The sequence below is a fragment of the Myotis lucifugus genome, unplaced genomic scaffold (assembly GCF_000147115.1).
Source record: "Myotis lucifugus unplaced genomic scaffold, Myoluc2.0 scaffold_3, whole genome shotgun sequence".
Classification (NCBI taxonomy): Eukaryota; Metazoa; Chordata; class Mammalia; order Chiroptera; family Vespertilionidae; genus Myotis; species Myotis lucifugus.
Genome location: NW_005871051.1, coordinates 18,570,459 through 18,585,970, shown reverse-complemented (window position 1 = coordinate 18,585,970; position 15,512 = coordinate 18,570,459). Strand labels below are relative to the sequence as shown.

General features: G+C 47.0%; 1 protein-coding gene across 1 annotated transcript in view; it reads left to right on the top strand.

Moving 5' to 3' along the window:
- Positions 1-13,210: 13,210 nt before the first annotated feature.
- The window catches only part of CFAP65 (cilia and flagella associated protein 65), a gene marked incomplete at its 5' end in the record, with an annotated part of 29,228 nt that continues 26,926 nt past the window's right edge, over positions 13,211-15,512 (top strand). The window contains 2 exons of the mRNA XM_023763361.1: positions 13,211-13,334; positions 13,757-13,896. Of these exons, the coding sequence (XP_023619129.1) occupies positions 13,211-13,334; positions 13,757-13,896 (264 nt within the window). The remainder of the gene's footprint in view (positions 13,335-13,756; positions 13,897-15,512) is intronic.

Sequence of the window (15,512 nt, the reverse complement as noted above, 5' to 3'; positions counted from 1 at the left end):
GCCTCCCTACCTGGAGGGCATTGGCCCTGGAAGAGACCCGAGCAGGGGGTAATGGATCCCACCATTGCCACCCCCTACAGAGATATACCATTGAGACTTGACTGGGCAATGCCAAAGTCCTCCACCACCATCTTCGTGTAGTGACAGAGCTGCAAGCTGAGCTGGCAAAAGGGTGGTCTGTCCTTCTAACTATAGACCTCTAGACTGGCACAGTGGGTCCCAACCCAGCCAGCTCTCACTACGATTTTTCATACCTGCCTCCCCCAGTGGGGAGAGCCCATTCTATCTGTCTTAGGCCCCCCTTTGGTGGGCTTGCACCTCAGTTGATGCTGCTAGATTCCCTGGGAGCCAGCAGGGAGCTGGCTGGACTCAATGCTGCCTGGAACTGAGAAGGCTGCAGGGTGGGGCAGCCATCCTGGCCATCCTGAGACATGTCCTTCCTCCCTGGCCACACTCCTTGGGACACATCCAGAGACTGTTGCTGTCAGTGGGCAGAGTTCTGTGTTCCAGCCAATGTGACCGTAGAGCCCGGGATGGGGAGTGGGCTGGATATCCTTCCCACCCCTGTCCGGGCTAAGCTCCCTCTTCTGCTGAACCATGACCCCCGCCCCCTCCTCTGGTCAGTCTTCCCCACCTTATTTATTGGCGCCAAGGGGGAAGCCCATGGGAGAATTTGAGGGATATTTTGGTGTTTTCTTCCTTTTGTAATAAAAATTATTTAAGTTGTTAGAGCCATAGAGTCCAGAATGCTGAGTGGATTCAATAGTTGGATAGTCCGGAGTCAGGGATGTGCTACTTTCCTCTGAGGACAAAACCTCCAGTACTCCACCCCCTCTGCAGGCCCGTTCTCATCAAAGCTCTGCAAAGTCCCAAAAGAAAGCTGTGTTCATGCCAGGGCAGGCCTTAGCATGCTGACCCCAAGGTTGGACCAGAGAGAGAGAGGTGAGGTAACTAGTTCATGGTCACTTCACTCATCTAGACCACCACCTCTAGTCACGGTGCTTTCCCTGCTGACTCAAGTCTTTCTTGGGGCCTGGGTTTCTGACTCTTCATTGTGATCATGGACCATGGCATGAAATTATTCTGGAGACATCACATCTGCCTTCTGACTCCTTGGATAAATCAGGGGTCCCTAACCTGGAAGTTCTAAAACCTCAGAATCACTAGGCAGCTTGTTAAAAATTATTCTTGGCCCTACTTCCAAGATTTTGCTTTAATAAATCCAGAGTGAGGGCCCAGGAACTTAATTTTACAAACACTCCAAACATGGCAGATGGCCCATGGATCACACTTTGAGAGACATTACTTAGTCTAGAGAAGGCTCAGTTTATTGCCAAAACAGAATGATACTTTTGCCAGCCCCTCCCAAAAGACCAATCTTGGGGTGAAGGTGGGGCCCTGTGCTCACTACAGGTTAGCTGATTCCCCGGCTCAGTGGTACAATTGTTAAATTTTCAGGAACTTCATCAGCCAGTTGATATAGACCATGGTGGGACTATTTATACCATGGAAATTGGTGTGTGCTACAAATTAGGGTTCCTCACACTGTGGAGAGCTGGTTGTTAGAGCAAACCACTGCCAAGGTTCTAACCTCCTACAGAGATTACTGTGCTGGGTGACTGCTCAGATTTTTATCTTACCAATCCCCATCTCCATGGAGGAAAACTCCAGAGAAAACTTCATTCCCCCGGGAACTGTGTCATCTGGGGGAATAGGCCCCCACAAGGCTATAATGAATAAAAGCTGCTATCATTTAATAAAGATTCCCCATTGCCAGGCTTTGTTTTAAGTGCTTCACATGAAGCACCCATTTAATTTTCATAACAGCCCACTGTGGTATATACTATAATATTACCATTTTTCCAAATGAGAACGCAGAAGCACAGGGAGATTAGTAAGTTGCTCAAGATGTTACAACAAGTGATAAGCAGGATTTGAATCTATGCAACTTGGGGTGAAGGTGGAGACCTGCAACTTTTCTGGGAATCCTGGACTCAGGTGTGAGGAAACTATGTGAGCAGGGAGACCAGGAGAAACAACCTAAAAAGTTACCCTCCACCTCTGCAGTGTGATGGCCCCTAATCCCTCCCTCCAGAACCCAGCTTGCCCCAACCGCTGTACGATGCCAAGGCCCAGCAGAAGGTCAACCATAGAGCCTAGGCCCAGGCAGCTTCTGATCCAAAGCGTGGCTCGTGCTCAGCCCTTGGCCAAGGCTGCTGCATCCACAGTTGTAACCTTCATTCAGAGTTGTAGCCTTTAGTCATTGTTTACTGGACACCATGTGTCAGGCGCTGTGCCAGAGCGAGGGAAAGAGGCAGTCCCTGCTCTCAGTGAACTGGATGGCAGGGAGCAGCACAGGAAGAGGGATGTCCATGCCATGTGCTGAGTGCTGTGCCTGACATCCTCACAGGGGCTATTGGAGTGCCACAGAGAGGCTGGAACTAGGAAAATGTCCTGGAGATGAGGACCATGCAGGAAGGGCAAGGAGGTGTTTGCATGGCAGGTGAGTAAAGGAAGGGATCCAGGCTGAGGACACAGTAAGTGCAAAGGCTTTCAGGCTTGAGTGAGGCTGGGGGTTTGAAGGAATTACCACCAGGTCAGCATTGCGAAGCTGTTCAGTGCCAGTGGGTTTGGCAAAGCTGCGGTAGACAGGTGGGCAGCAGTTAGGTTACACTGAGCCTTGTGTTTCATGCCTTTGGACTTCATCCTGTAGGGGTTGAAGTTGGGAGAACTTGCAACTAGATGGTTTCAGAAAGCTCACCAGGTTGCAGTGTGGAGGACAGACCAGAGAAGGCAGCTATGGAAGCAGGAGTCTATACACTTGGTAAAGAAGTTCACTAACTTTTGGACTGAAGAGGTGGCTGTGGGGGGTCAGAAAAAGGCAACGGATTGTAGACATTTTGGCAGGAAAATGGCCAGGACTTGAAGCCCATTTGGATGGGCAGTAAGGGTGAGTAAAGGGCCCAAGTCAACTTCAGGTTTTTAAGCCTGAGATCCCACCTTGGCTATGAGGCCTCTGGAACAGCCTTGGCAGACTACCTCCACATAGAGGTCGCTGCACCCTGGCTCTTTGACTTGTCTGTGCAGAGGCCTCTCCTCAGATCCCCATCCCCAAGTTGTCCTTACATGCTCCTCTCTTGTGTTTGGAAAGACCCAATCACCTTGGCCATGGCTCTTCTGAAGCCACGTGGGCCTGCACTCCCCCTTCTCCCCCAACATAGCCTGAAGGTGCTGCCTGCCCGCAGATGGCATCTGACAGGAAAGGCTGAGCCCAATGCACCAATCCTTTAGGCAACCAGGCCTGCTGCTAACACAGCAGCTCAGGTGTGGGAACTGGAAATAGGCACCTCTCCATTTAAAAACGTCCCCTGAGGAGATCTAACTAGAGAAGGCAACTCTTCTGGCCTGGCATCAGGAGACCCTTGAGCATGGGGCATGCGAGGGTATGTAGCATGTCTGGATTTCCTGGTGGCAGCTCCCCCAACCCTGCTCTGCCCTCTGAGTGGGATGCACCTCCCGGGGCTTGGCCCCACATCCCATACCCCAGCTTGGTTCTCAAAGCCTCTTTGTTCTACTGGGACAAGCTGTGGCCAGCCCAGACCTGATAAGGCTGAGTCAGGCCGATAGTATCCCCAAACCACACCCAGACTGCCTCGCACACACACTGAACTCACCTCAGATTGGCATAAATGCAGGATGCTTCCTGCCCAGGTTTGGGTCTGGAAGCCTTAACCTCTGGGCTGACCCTCCCTTTGTTCATTTAAGACCTCTCATCTGGATGGGGAAGCAGGCTAAGGGGATTACCCCCATTTTAGAGATAAATGAACGAAGTCTCCAAGAGGAAAAATGACTCACCCATCGTTATTTATTCCATAATCAGGAGCATCAATTGTGCTAGGTCTTCTATTTACAGCATCTTTTAAAATCCTAACTGCCTACAAAGTTAGATTGTTCCTAATTCTTACTTTGCAGGAAGGTAAAGTCCAGAAGCCCAGAGAGGTGAAGTCACTTTCCCATGGTGGCACAGTAGTTGAAACCAGAACCCAAGTCCTCTGCAGCAGCAACTGAGGGAGGTAGGAACTGATGAGTCATCATCCCACAAAGATGGGAGGAAGTCACTCCCACCATTAGCCTAAAAGATCTGATGAAGCTGGGGGTGGCCAAGAACCTGTGAGGGAAAGTGGTCTTGGAAGAATAATGTTCTATGAGAAAATCTCATTTTGGTGGGAGTGGCAATGGTTAAAACAAGTCCTCGGTTATTTGAGTCTCCTCTCCCCTTGAATCTGGGCTGAGGCTAGCAAAGGCCATGTAGTTTCTTCCTGGTTCTACCCTGAGACTGTCAAGCTGAAGCAACTATAGATTGGTGTTCCCATCCACAGCCTAGTGAGTGCCCAGCTGGTGGCCGGCACAAACTTTCAGCCATGTGAGGGCACCATCTTGGACGACCAGCCCCGTGGAGCTTTTGGATGGCTGCAGCCTGGCCAACATCTGAATGCAACTGCATGAGAGACTCCAAGTGAGAGCTGCCTGGCCTCACCCTTCCTGAATTTCTGACCCACAAATGCATAAGCAAAATAAAAGGATTGTTTGGAACCTTGAAGTTTGGGATAATTTCTTAAACAGCAATAGTAAACAGAACAAAGGGCCAAGAAGGAATGGGAACTGATGACGGCATCTTCTAAGGCTTTCCAGGGCCTTTAATACACTTTTGCACAAAAGCTTTTTAAAACGGAGCCTGCATGAGGTTGGAGGAGGTGTAGTGCCTCTTCATCTTCTAAAGGGGAGCATGAGAAGACACACTGACTAAACTTGGGGCAGATGGAGATGGAGACAAAGGGAAGAGTTGATAAGCACATCTCTTCACACTCAACTTATTGAAAAATGTTATTTATGTATCTGTTCTGGTGGCAGGATCTCTCATGATAGCAAACTCTTGAAGGAATGAAGAGCTTTCTGGAAGGAAGGAAGCTCATGTATTTGGGCCAGTGGCCAGCAAGAAGTTATACATGGCCAAGTAGGAGAAAATGTTATTAGAGATTTTTTTAAAAACCCAGTGTTAGAAGCTGAAGAAAGGGCTCAGAGATCAGGGACATGGAAAAGAGCTGGACATTCCTGTGGACAGTTGCTGGCCACATTTTTCCAGAGTACCCCTGTCAGCAGAAACTTGCAGGACCTGGACAAAAATATCCATGAAAATAAACTAGAAGCACCCTGCTGCCCTACTAAACTCCACGTGTATCTGCATCTGGCTTCTGTGCACACCTCCAAATGCCCAACTTAAGTAAATTCAGAGGAAAGTGATCAGGCATATAATGGGACATGGGTGTGGCTTTGGGGAGTAATCGGGGAGTGTAGGGGTGGAATGAAAGATTTCTTGGTTTTGAACCCATTATCCCAAAGAATCACAAAATGGGAATGATCAAAATCTAATAAAGATGGGGGAAATACACATTTACAGTAGAGAATCCTGGCAGACACCACTTTAGCCAAGTGATCAAAGTTAACATCACCAATAAAACATATTGACATCATGTACCCTCTAATACAATGCACTGAGAAGGGCATATCACCTCTCTGTTATGCTTCTCAATAATGGACACCTCACTCTATTATAAGAAACTAGAGGCCCGGTGCATGAAATTCGTGCATGGGTAGGGTACCTAGGCCTGGCTGGCGATCAGGACCAATCTGTGGAGTGACCAGTGGGGCAATCGGGGGGGGGGGGCCCTGCTGACACCCGCCTTGGCCGGCCTAGTGCCGCCCACTCACCAGCCACACCTCCCGCTGCTGCCTGTTGCCTCCCTCTGCAGGGTGGGGTGAAGGGGGGCGGCGCTGGCACCCACCTTGGCTGGCTTGGGACCTGCGGGCTGGGGGCAGCTCCTGCATTGAACGTCTGCCCCCTGGTGGTCATTCTGCCATTTGGTCAATTTGCATATTAGTCTTTTATTATATAGGATAAACTCAAATTGAGGAAAATTTTACAAATAATGGACAGTACTCTTTTTTTAAAATATATTTTATTGATTTTTTTACAGAGAGGAAGGGAGAGGGATAGAGAGTTAGAAACATTGATGAGAGAGAAACATCGATCAGCTGCCTCCTGCACAACCCCCACCGGTGATGTGCCTGCAACCAAGGTACATGCCCTTGACTGGAATCGAACCTGGGACCCTTCAGTCCACAGGCCGACGCTCTATCCACTGAGCCAAACTGGTTAGGGCTGGACAGTACTCTTAAAAAAAGTCAAGGTCATGAAAGACTAGGAAAACTCAGGAAATGCATAGGTGGGATCCTGGATTAGATACCAAAACAGGAAAAGAACGTTAGTGGACAAACTTGTGAAATCTAATAAATTTTATACTTTCATTAACAGTATTTATTGTATCAAGGTTAACTTCTTAGTTTTGAGAAATGATCTATGATCATGTAAGATGTTAACCTCAGGGAAAGTTGGGTGAAGGGTTTATGAGACTTCCTGTACTATTTTTGTAACTCTTCTGTATATTTTAAATTAACTCACAATTTTTAAAGCATCTAAAAGATAGAATCTCATAGACCAGTCAAAGATGGTCTCCTTTAGCATACATGAAGTTCAAGCCAACTTCCATACTCAAAGGAAGCCAGTGGTCATGACTCCTTTACTTGAGAGAAGACCCTGATCAGAAATGGATTAGAAAAGGGTTTGAGGAATTAGATAGAATGGAAAGTAACAAAATAATGGTGTTCTTCATTCATTCAGAGCCTGTCATGAGCCAGGCACTGTGCTAAGTTCTTTGAATATTTTATTCCACTTAAATTTCACAACCTTTGAGCTGTTAAAGTTTTCCCTGCTATGGAAAGAACAAGATCATAGCTGAAAGCTGGTGCAGTTGGGATTCAAATCCAATCTCCTTTACTCCAGAGCTTGTTCTCAATCACTCCACTGTACTGTCTTCTCAGAAATGTCCCTCATTTAGTTCGTACCTCAAGGTTTCTGCACTGTGGGTGGGGAAAGAGGAGATAGAAGGCAGGAGGAAGTGGATGGGCTGGTCATCAGGAGCTGTCCATGGTGCTGGTCAGAGAGACTTGGAGCTAGAGGGCCAGCAGGAGATGGTGTAGGGAAGACAGCTGGGAGGTCTCACACAGAGAAGGAGCACTGCTCAGAGTAGAAGGAAAGAGCGGTTAGATGTGGTAACAGGTCCTTCACCAATGCGGAGGAATTAGAGGGGGAAAGAAGCCGGTGAGGTAGGATTTGTTTTGGGGTCTAAATTGCAACTAATAGTATTCAGTATAGCTATACTGATTATTGAAATCTGGAAATACTTTGGTACTATTTGGTAAATAGTCACTGATTGAGTCCTCCACTGCTGTGGTGGCTGCTCTCTCAGTCCCTCCCTGTGCTCCCAGGTTCCCCCATGACCCAGCAACTAAAGGGTTAAGGCCTGGCACAATGTGGGCTCCCAGAACTCTGCTCCAGTTCCAAGGCCCCTTCTCATAGGTCATGCCAATACCTTACCAATTGTTAAATATTTTACCCCTGTTTATCCCCATTTTAAAGATGTGAAAAACGAGGTTCTAGAATGTTGAACAATTTACTTGAAATTGCTCAGCTACTAAATGCTAGAATCAGGACTTGAAATCAAGTCTTCTGGATCAAACCTCAGGTCCTTTCCCCTTCATCTCCCTACCATTGGCCTGCATGTCTATATACTTTTTGTGGGGATAAAGAATATTAGGAGAAGGTTATCTAGGGGGCTTAGGTTGGCACAGGAGACTCAGAAAACCCTTTGGGGGCCCCAGGCAGAATAAAACTCTTTTCTTTGAATTCTCTTGCCATATGGCAGCCTACCCCAAACTACTGCTAATTTTGTGCCATGGTAACTGTTTCAGGCTGGAGGTGCCATCAGTCTCTTAGTGCTCTCCCCACCCCCTGCTGCTCTAGGGGAACATGACACTCTAATGCAAAAAGTGCTCCATGCCTGCTCCTTGATCCAGTCCTGAACCAATCCAATGGCCCTTTTGGCTGCAGTCTTCTCTCACTCTCCACCCCTTGGGCTGAGCTTAGAAGATTTATTCCACTAATTTCACCTCTTTATCTCATTCCCGTAAATTAAATATGCCTTGGATGAAGACCTGATTTCCAAACTAACACTCCAAATGGAGTCAGTCACAGGGAGAGAGTTTTACAAGTGCTAGAGCTGGGTTGCCTTGCCATCTGGACTGCAGATTACTCTGGCATCTCCTTTTGTCTTTCTCCACCCTGGAGCAGCAAGGCAGCCTCCTTCTTGGAGAAACAAGAGGAGGATGTAAAGAGGAGAGAAACTTCTCACCTCTCCAGTGTGCAGCAGAGAGGCTGGGAGGTGGTAAGAGAGGAGGGTGCACAGGCCAAGTGGTTTATTTATAGGGACCTCCCATTCAATCAGTGACTCTGTGTGTGTGTGTGTGTGTGTGTGTGTGTGTGTGTGTCTAACTTTGTTGTCTAGCATGTGTCAAGTACTTTACACATTCATGATTACTCAGTCCTTACACCAGCCTTTTGATAATTATCACCAGCCTTTTGATAATTAACAGATGAGAAAAGTGAGGCTCAGAGAGGTCATGTGACTTGTCCAAAGCCACAGCCAGTAAAAGGCAGAGTCAGGATTAATATCAGATCTGCCTGATTTCTCAGACCAGAGTCTTCTCTATTCCATAGTCATGGGAGTTGGAGGTAGCGAGTTATGGGTGGTGTGGATGTGTGTGGAAAAAATGCTTAGAAAAGATACTTTTGTGTGTGTGCACTGGAGCCCAAGTCACTGAGTGTGCTTTATCTTTATTACCCCCACACCCAGCTTTCTACTGGAAGGATTTGAGTCCATCTCCTACTCATCCTCCTTCCTCCTGTTCTCCTACATCCTGGTCTTTGTCAATTTCCTGAATTATCACTCACCTTTGTTTGGAACTTTGAACCAAATAACACCACCCCCATTGTCTTTTTTAGATCCATGAAGGATATAGTCACTAGGACCCAGCACCCATTATCTCCTACTAGAGGCCCGGTGCATGGATTCGTGCATTGGTGGGGTCCCTCAGCCTGGCCTGCACCCTCTCGCAATTCGGGACCCCTCGAGGGATGTAGGACTGCTGGTTTTGGCCCGATCCCCGCAGGCCAGGCTGAGGGACCCCACCGGTGCACGAATCCGTGCACTGTGCCTCTAGTATGCGTATAAGATCTTTGGTTAATCTCTTCCACCCTCCTCCCTTCTCTCTGCGATTCATCAGTCTGTTCCATGTTTCCATGCCTATGCATTGAGCATCTGCCCCCTGGTGGTCAGTGCATGTCATAGCTACTGGCCAAATGGTTGAATGGTTGAACAGTTGCTTAGGCTTTTATATATATATTCTGGAGTTCTGAAAAGGGGGGGCTTCTAAAACAAACCTCAATTAAAGTCATGATTGTGGGAACATCCTCTCCCATCCTCAGGCTCAACTCCTTGCCACGCTCTTTTCTATGCTGTTCACCTCCTGGGGCAAAGTCCAGGTTGGGTCTCTTTTTGCATCTAAGATATACCTTTGAAATGTCAGAGTAATCTCCTTTCCCAGACCCCTCAAGGCACAATCCCCACACCAGAGCATGAGACCACAGAACCCCTCATTGTTATCTTGTTCCCTCAATACCATCTCTACGTGCTGTAAATGTTAATTACTAACTATGATGCACTCACCAATGTAAAAGAAGTATGCATCTCTCTGTTTTACTTTTTGTTCAGTCCCAGAGATTTCCTTACTTTGCTTTCTCCTGCTCCCTTAATTTACCATCTATGGATTTTATGTAACCCTCCTTATGTCTCCTCCTTTTATTCTAATGTATAAAATAAGCTGCAAAGCTGCCATTCTGCAGAGTTTTTTCTCAGTCCGTTGAGATTTTGCTTTCTGCCAGTTTGGCTCAGATAAATTCATAAAAAACATTTGGACGTTTCTTATGTCAACACTACTAAGAATTCCCAAGTCCAGAATCCACCAAGGTTTGGGCAGATCTTTGGAGGGACAGTCCCCCAGTGAAGAGGCACAGGGATGTGTGGCTCCTAGCATGAGCTTTTCCTCCTACTTTTTAAAAAATTTGACTTCAGAGAGGAAGGGGAGTAAGAAAGAGTTAGAAACATCAATGATGAGAGAGAATCATCAATTGGCTGCCTCCTGCATGCCCCGTACTGGGGATCAAGCCCACAACCCCGGCCCGCAGCCCTGGGAATGTGCCCTTGACTGGAATCGAACCGGGGATCCTTCAGTCTGCAGGCTGACGCTCTATCCACTGAGCCAAGCCGGCTAGGGCTCTGCTTGTGGTTTTGTCTCTGGGATTGCTGAGGCCACCACCAAGCCTTGCCCCAGAGTCACTTCTCCCTATTTTTTTTTTGACCTAAAAATGAACAAACAGGTCTCATCGTTCCAGCTGAGTCAGGATGACCATTTCAAAAGAGCATAGGGGAAAACAAAAATGAAATCATTACAGAAACTGTAAACAGCATAAAAGTTATCATGTCCACACTTCAGGTCTCAGATTTGAGAATAACATTAAAACCAGTTCAAAGCTCACTGAGTTCTGCATTCCTTGATCCCAAGTAAACTCCTAACCTCACTGTGCTTGCATAACCAAATGGGCCCTTGGCCTGTCCCTTCCCTCCAGTCCAGCCAGCATCTGGCCATGTGATCTCCCAGGCCAACTCAGTCCACTTTGTCAACAAAATCTATCTTTTACCTTTCACGAGTAAACCCCAACTTTCCCAAAATGAGAATTTATTTTCTGGATTTACCCCGAGACTCATTAAGGTTTCTCCCCTTAACACCAATCCCCATCACTGTCCTGGGTAGTGAAACATCTTTAATTGTCCATGAATGAACTTTGAGACTTTTGGCTTCACCCATCAAAGGCATCTTCACCAAATGAGACCCTTCCCCACAGTACATCCAGACGAATGAACAAAGGGTCCAGAAATCCATAGTATGTATAACAATGCCTTCTTCATACATTAACCTTCAGATCCCTTCAGAGAGTTAACTTTGTGCTGGTCAGGAGATAAAGACACATCTTCTCCAACCAGCAAAAGGAAGCCATTTGCAAAGCAATGTGCAAATGAGAAATGCTACGGGCTACTTTTCAATTAACAATTGCAATCACAGAATGAAGTTCCGCTTGAGATTCTGACCCTGTGTCACCAACTCGTCGGGAAAGAACAGGAACGACTCCCACTCAGGTGATGTGACCATGGAATAGCTTCCTATGTTTTTGGTCGTCAATTAAAGTCACGATTGCGGGGAGGTCACGACAAACAAGGGACTATACATACCATGTTGCAACTGGTAGAAGCCCAGCTACTATTTGCAAGGAAAGTCGTAAAATCAACAAACAGGGTAGGACTTAAAAGTTGGGCAGCGCTTTCGCCTTCTCTGAGCCATGACTCATGTGGGCTGCCGTAGTTGCCCTAGGATACCAGGAATCGACGCTTCCTGTATCTATGGAGACGACAACAAGGCGGCGGTGTGAGTTTTGAGCGTTGATCTCAGGGCTCAGGAGCTGCGCGAGTGGCCAGGAAGGTGTCTGCCCCAGAGATCGCCTCCTCCGGGAAGTGGCCCGGGGTCCCCTCCTTGCCCTTCAGAGAGTCCCGTGGAACTGAGAGTTGGACGAGATCAATCAGACTGGGATCCCGAAGAGAAAAGAGGAACAGCTATAAGTAAATTTTGTCCCTTCATTTTACCTATTTCTTCCTCCCCCAACTCTACACAACGACCTGCCACTTTTCTCACTGCTCATTTAGGAATTTTCAGGTTGGAAATTAGAAAATTAAGCAAACTGACAATATATTTTCAAAGTCCTTAAAATTAGAAAATTTGATTGAAAAACACCACCTCCTTGCATAATGATTGCAGATGTGTGTCTTTTGGAAGAGCGGTGCAGGCCAATGTGGAGGTTGTGATCGTTAATTATAGTAACATAAGTTTATCTAGGGCTTTTTCAAATCCTTTATTTCATTTGAGCTTAGCATTAACTTTGTGAAATAGTTAGCATAACCCTCACTTTACAGGTGAGGAGACTGAGGCTCGGGGATTTGGAGAAACTTTCCCATCTCAAATGAATCTAAGCAGATACCAGAACCCAGTTTTCTTTTTCCCAGGATCAGCACTCACTCTCCTAAGCCCTAAACTCTGACCTGGACCAGCTTTCTACCTCATCCTCTCTCATTTCTTCTACACTCACTGGGATGTTCCATGTGCTGACTGGAGACTTTTTCAGAGCCCTGAAGTCACAGGCATTAATGAATCAGGGTGGAACTACAAAGCCATCTAGTAGCAGCAAAGTAAGGGACCCTCTTCTCTGTTTCCTCAGCTTGCATTTCTTTGATTGCATTTGAACCTACACTTCACAATTGAAGGTAGGGGCTTACCTTTCTTGTCCAGTGCCTAACAGGCACTCAGTAAATGCTTTGTGAGTGAATGAATGAAGGAATGAATCTAATCAGAGGTTTTGCAGATGTTGCCAATTAGGAAATGAATAGATTCTGAATGAACAGAATCTTTTGCTCTGGGTGGGTGGTGGGTAGGGGATGGGAGAGTGTCTGATGGAAGTATGTAAATTTCTAAAGGGTGACCATAACATTGTCTACGAAAGCATAATATATTATAATAAGGAGCTGACCCCCAAGCCTAAAAAGAGATAATTTTAGGCCAAATAAAAGACAAACCACATCTACTCATATACTGTTTTAAGAATTAAAGTACATGTGAAGGCCTTACAGCACTGCCTGGCAAGTTCTCAGTAAATGTCAGTAGAAGGTTTTATTAATTTTGTTATTGTTATTCAAAGAGGTGGGGAAGGATACTGAGTTGTCTGCAAAATATACATATGTTCAAAAAAGGTATTAGATTGATGCTGTCCAATATGATAGCCACACATGGGTGTGTGTGCTGAAGGGAGTCTGCTAAAGGAAGAGGGTATTTGAGGAGATGGAGCCACAGCCTTGTCTGTTCCCCTAGAGGAGGGCCAAGCATCATTTTGAGTATTTGGTGAAAGCTTTGGACGCTCTCTCTGGAAAAGGTCACATTCCCATACACATGATATTTTGCATATAATTTGCCTATATATTTGCATATAACTTATAGCTCTAGTCCACCCATAGATTCCTTTGCTTTAAAAGTTGTTTCATTTATCCTTGGAAGGAGTCATTATTTCAGTGAGTGCTTACTTTAAACCTGGACTACAGGTTGCATACTGGTAGAGAAAACCCAGAAGACTGAGAGCCCTCCAGTCTCATTAGCCTCTTTGCTCCTTATTCTTCTCACAGGATCAAGACACATTCAGAGGAAAGATACAGAGAGAAAAAGCCAGACAAAGGTAATGCATATGCTTCAGTAAGTCTCACTGGGGGCTTTCTAGGAAATGCCAAGTATGGCCATAGAGGGCAGGGTTCCTCTTCCAGGTGCCTTTGCTGAATGCTGAGTCTTTAGGTTCCCAGACAAAGCCCTAGATCTCATTCAGGCTCATTCCTCATGGTGCCAGCTCACATCTGTTGCCAGAACTGGGAACCAGGCACTCTTCCGTGATAATGATGGCCATGGGGAGTCTACTCCATTGGCCTCTCTTTTTTATGTCCCTCCTGTCTCTCCTCTGGTCTCTCCCCAGCTCCAAACTGGCAGGAACATCCGGCTTAGCCAGGAGCTCTCTTTTCCTTCAGAAGGCTCTTCTTGTCATGACTCCTAGGACTTTGTGCTTTATCAATATGTAGATGTTGATTACTTTTTGCAGCCCCAAGCCCCATTACAAGAACAAGAGACAGCAGGGATTATACCATGACTTCCACATCGTACCTGAGTACCAGCACAACGGCCATTCCCACTGTCACTGGCAGCAGTATTGCCATGAGTGTCTGCAGCAGCAGTAGCAATGTCAGTGCCCGTGGGAGCCCACATCCGGGGCAGGTGAGGCAGGGTACAACAGGGCTAGGGCTGATGGAGGGGTGGCAGGGGAGGGAAGGGTAGGAATCTGAAAGGACCTGGCTCTCATGTCTAAACCCATATCTAGACCTTGTACAGATGGAGCACCAAGCTGGCTGGCATGATGGTAGCAGTGAGTGACCGTGGTGGGAGGGCTCTAGGACGATGTGAGTTGGAGACTGATAGAGTAGCCAGGAGCTCCCTTTTCCTTCAGAAGGCTCTTCTTGTCATGACCCCTAGGACTTTGTTTTTGACCAATACATAGATATCGATCACTTTTTGCAGCTCGTAGGGTTCTCTCTATGTGATAGCGCAGGAGTGGGAAGTGGTGGTCTAACGGTGGGACTACGGGGTATGGCTTTGTCTTTGAGGCAGTGTGTGCCCGTGTTTGTGAATCCTTAGATGTGGTGGTGGTTGCGCTTGCCTCCCTGTGGACCAGGGGTCTTCTCACCCCTCCATCTTTGCCATTCCAGGCCTGTTTGCCCTAAGATTCACTTACTACTCTTCCCTGCTCTACTCTGAGCTGGCAGGAGATTGGAAGGTGGGAAGAGGGGAGAAGCCAGTTTCTGCCCTCTCCACCCTCTCCATCTCCAAAAGCAGTTGCATCTCCCTGTGACTCCAATCCACTCCGGACAGGCCTGTGGTCTCAGAGAACCCCACCACCTCATCTAACATAGGTGTGGTTGCAAAATATATATATTTGTGGTTGCAAAATATATAAAGGCTAGCAATACACACACACACACACACACACACACACACACACACACACACACACTAGAGGCCTGGCGCGTGAAATTTGTGCGTGGGTACAGTCTCTAGGCCTGGCCTGCGATCAGGGCCATCTTCCCCAGCTGCCCACAGCTGGCCCTGCCCCCCCCCCCCACGCCTGGTTCCTGGTTCACCATCAGGCAATCGGAGCCTGCCGGCTGGGAGAAAAGACCAAGAGGTGGTCAGTGCGCCTCATAGTGACTGGTCCAGTGGTCATTCTGGTCATTCTGCCATTGGGGTCAATTTGCATATTACCCTTTTATTATATAGGATTTTTAAAATAGATTTCAGAGAGGAAGGGAGAGGGAGAGAGAGAGAAACATCAATGATGAGAGAGAATCATTGATTGGCTGCCTCCTGCATGCCCCCTACTGGGGATCGAGCCCACAACCCAGGTATGTGCCCTTGACCAGAATCAAACCAGGGACCCTTCAGTCCCCAGGCTGATGTTCTATCCACTGAGCCAAACCAGCTAGGGCTGGTTGCAGCTTCTTGATGATTCTAACTTCTGGTTACTTCATTATCTACTGGTTGTACATTCAATTCCTTGTTTTAAATATCCAGAGTGGCTTCTGTTTTCCTGGTTGATTGATGCACCAACTGATATTTATAATAAATTACCCTTGCTCACCCATGTAACCTTTTCTCCATGGAAAAATTGGGAAAGAAAATACAATGTTGGCCAGCTGAACTCTCTGCAAATATTGACATTGAGAGTATAACCTCCAAGAGAGGAGGGATTTGCCAGTCATGTTCACTATTGCTGTCCTGGCACCTAGCTCAGTGTCTGGCTCATA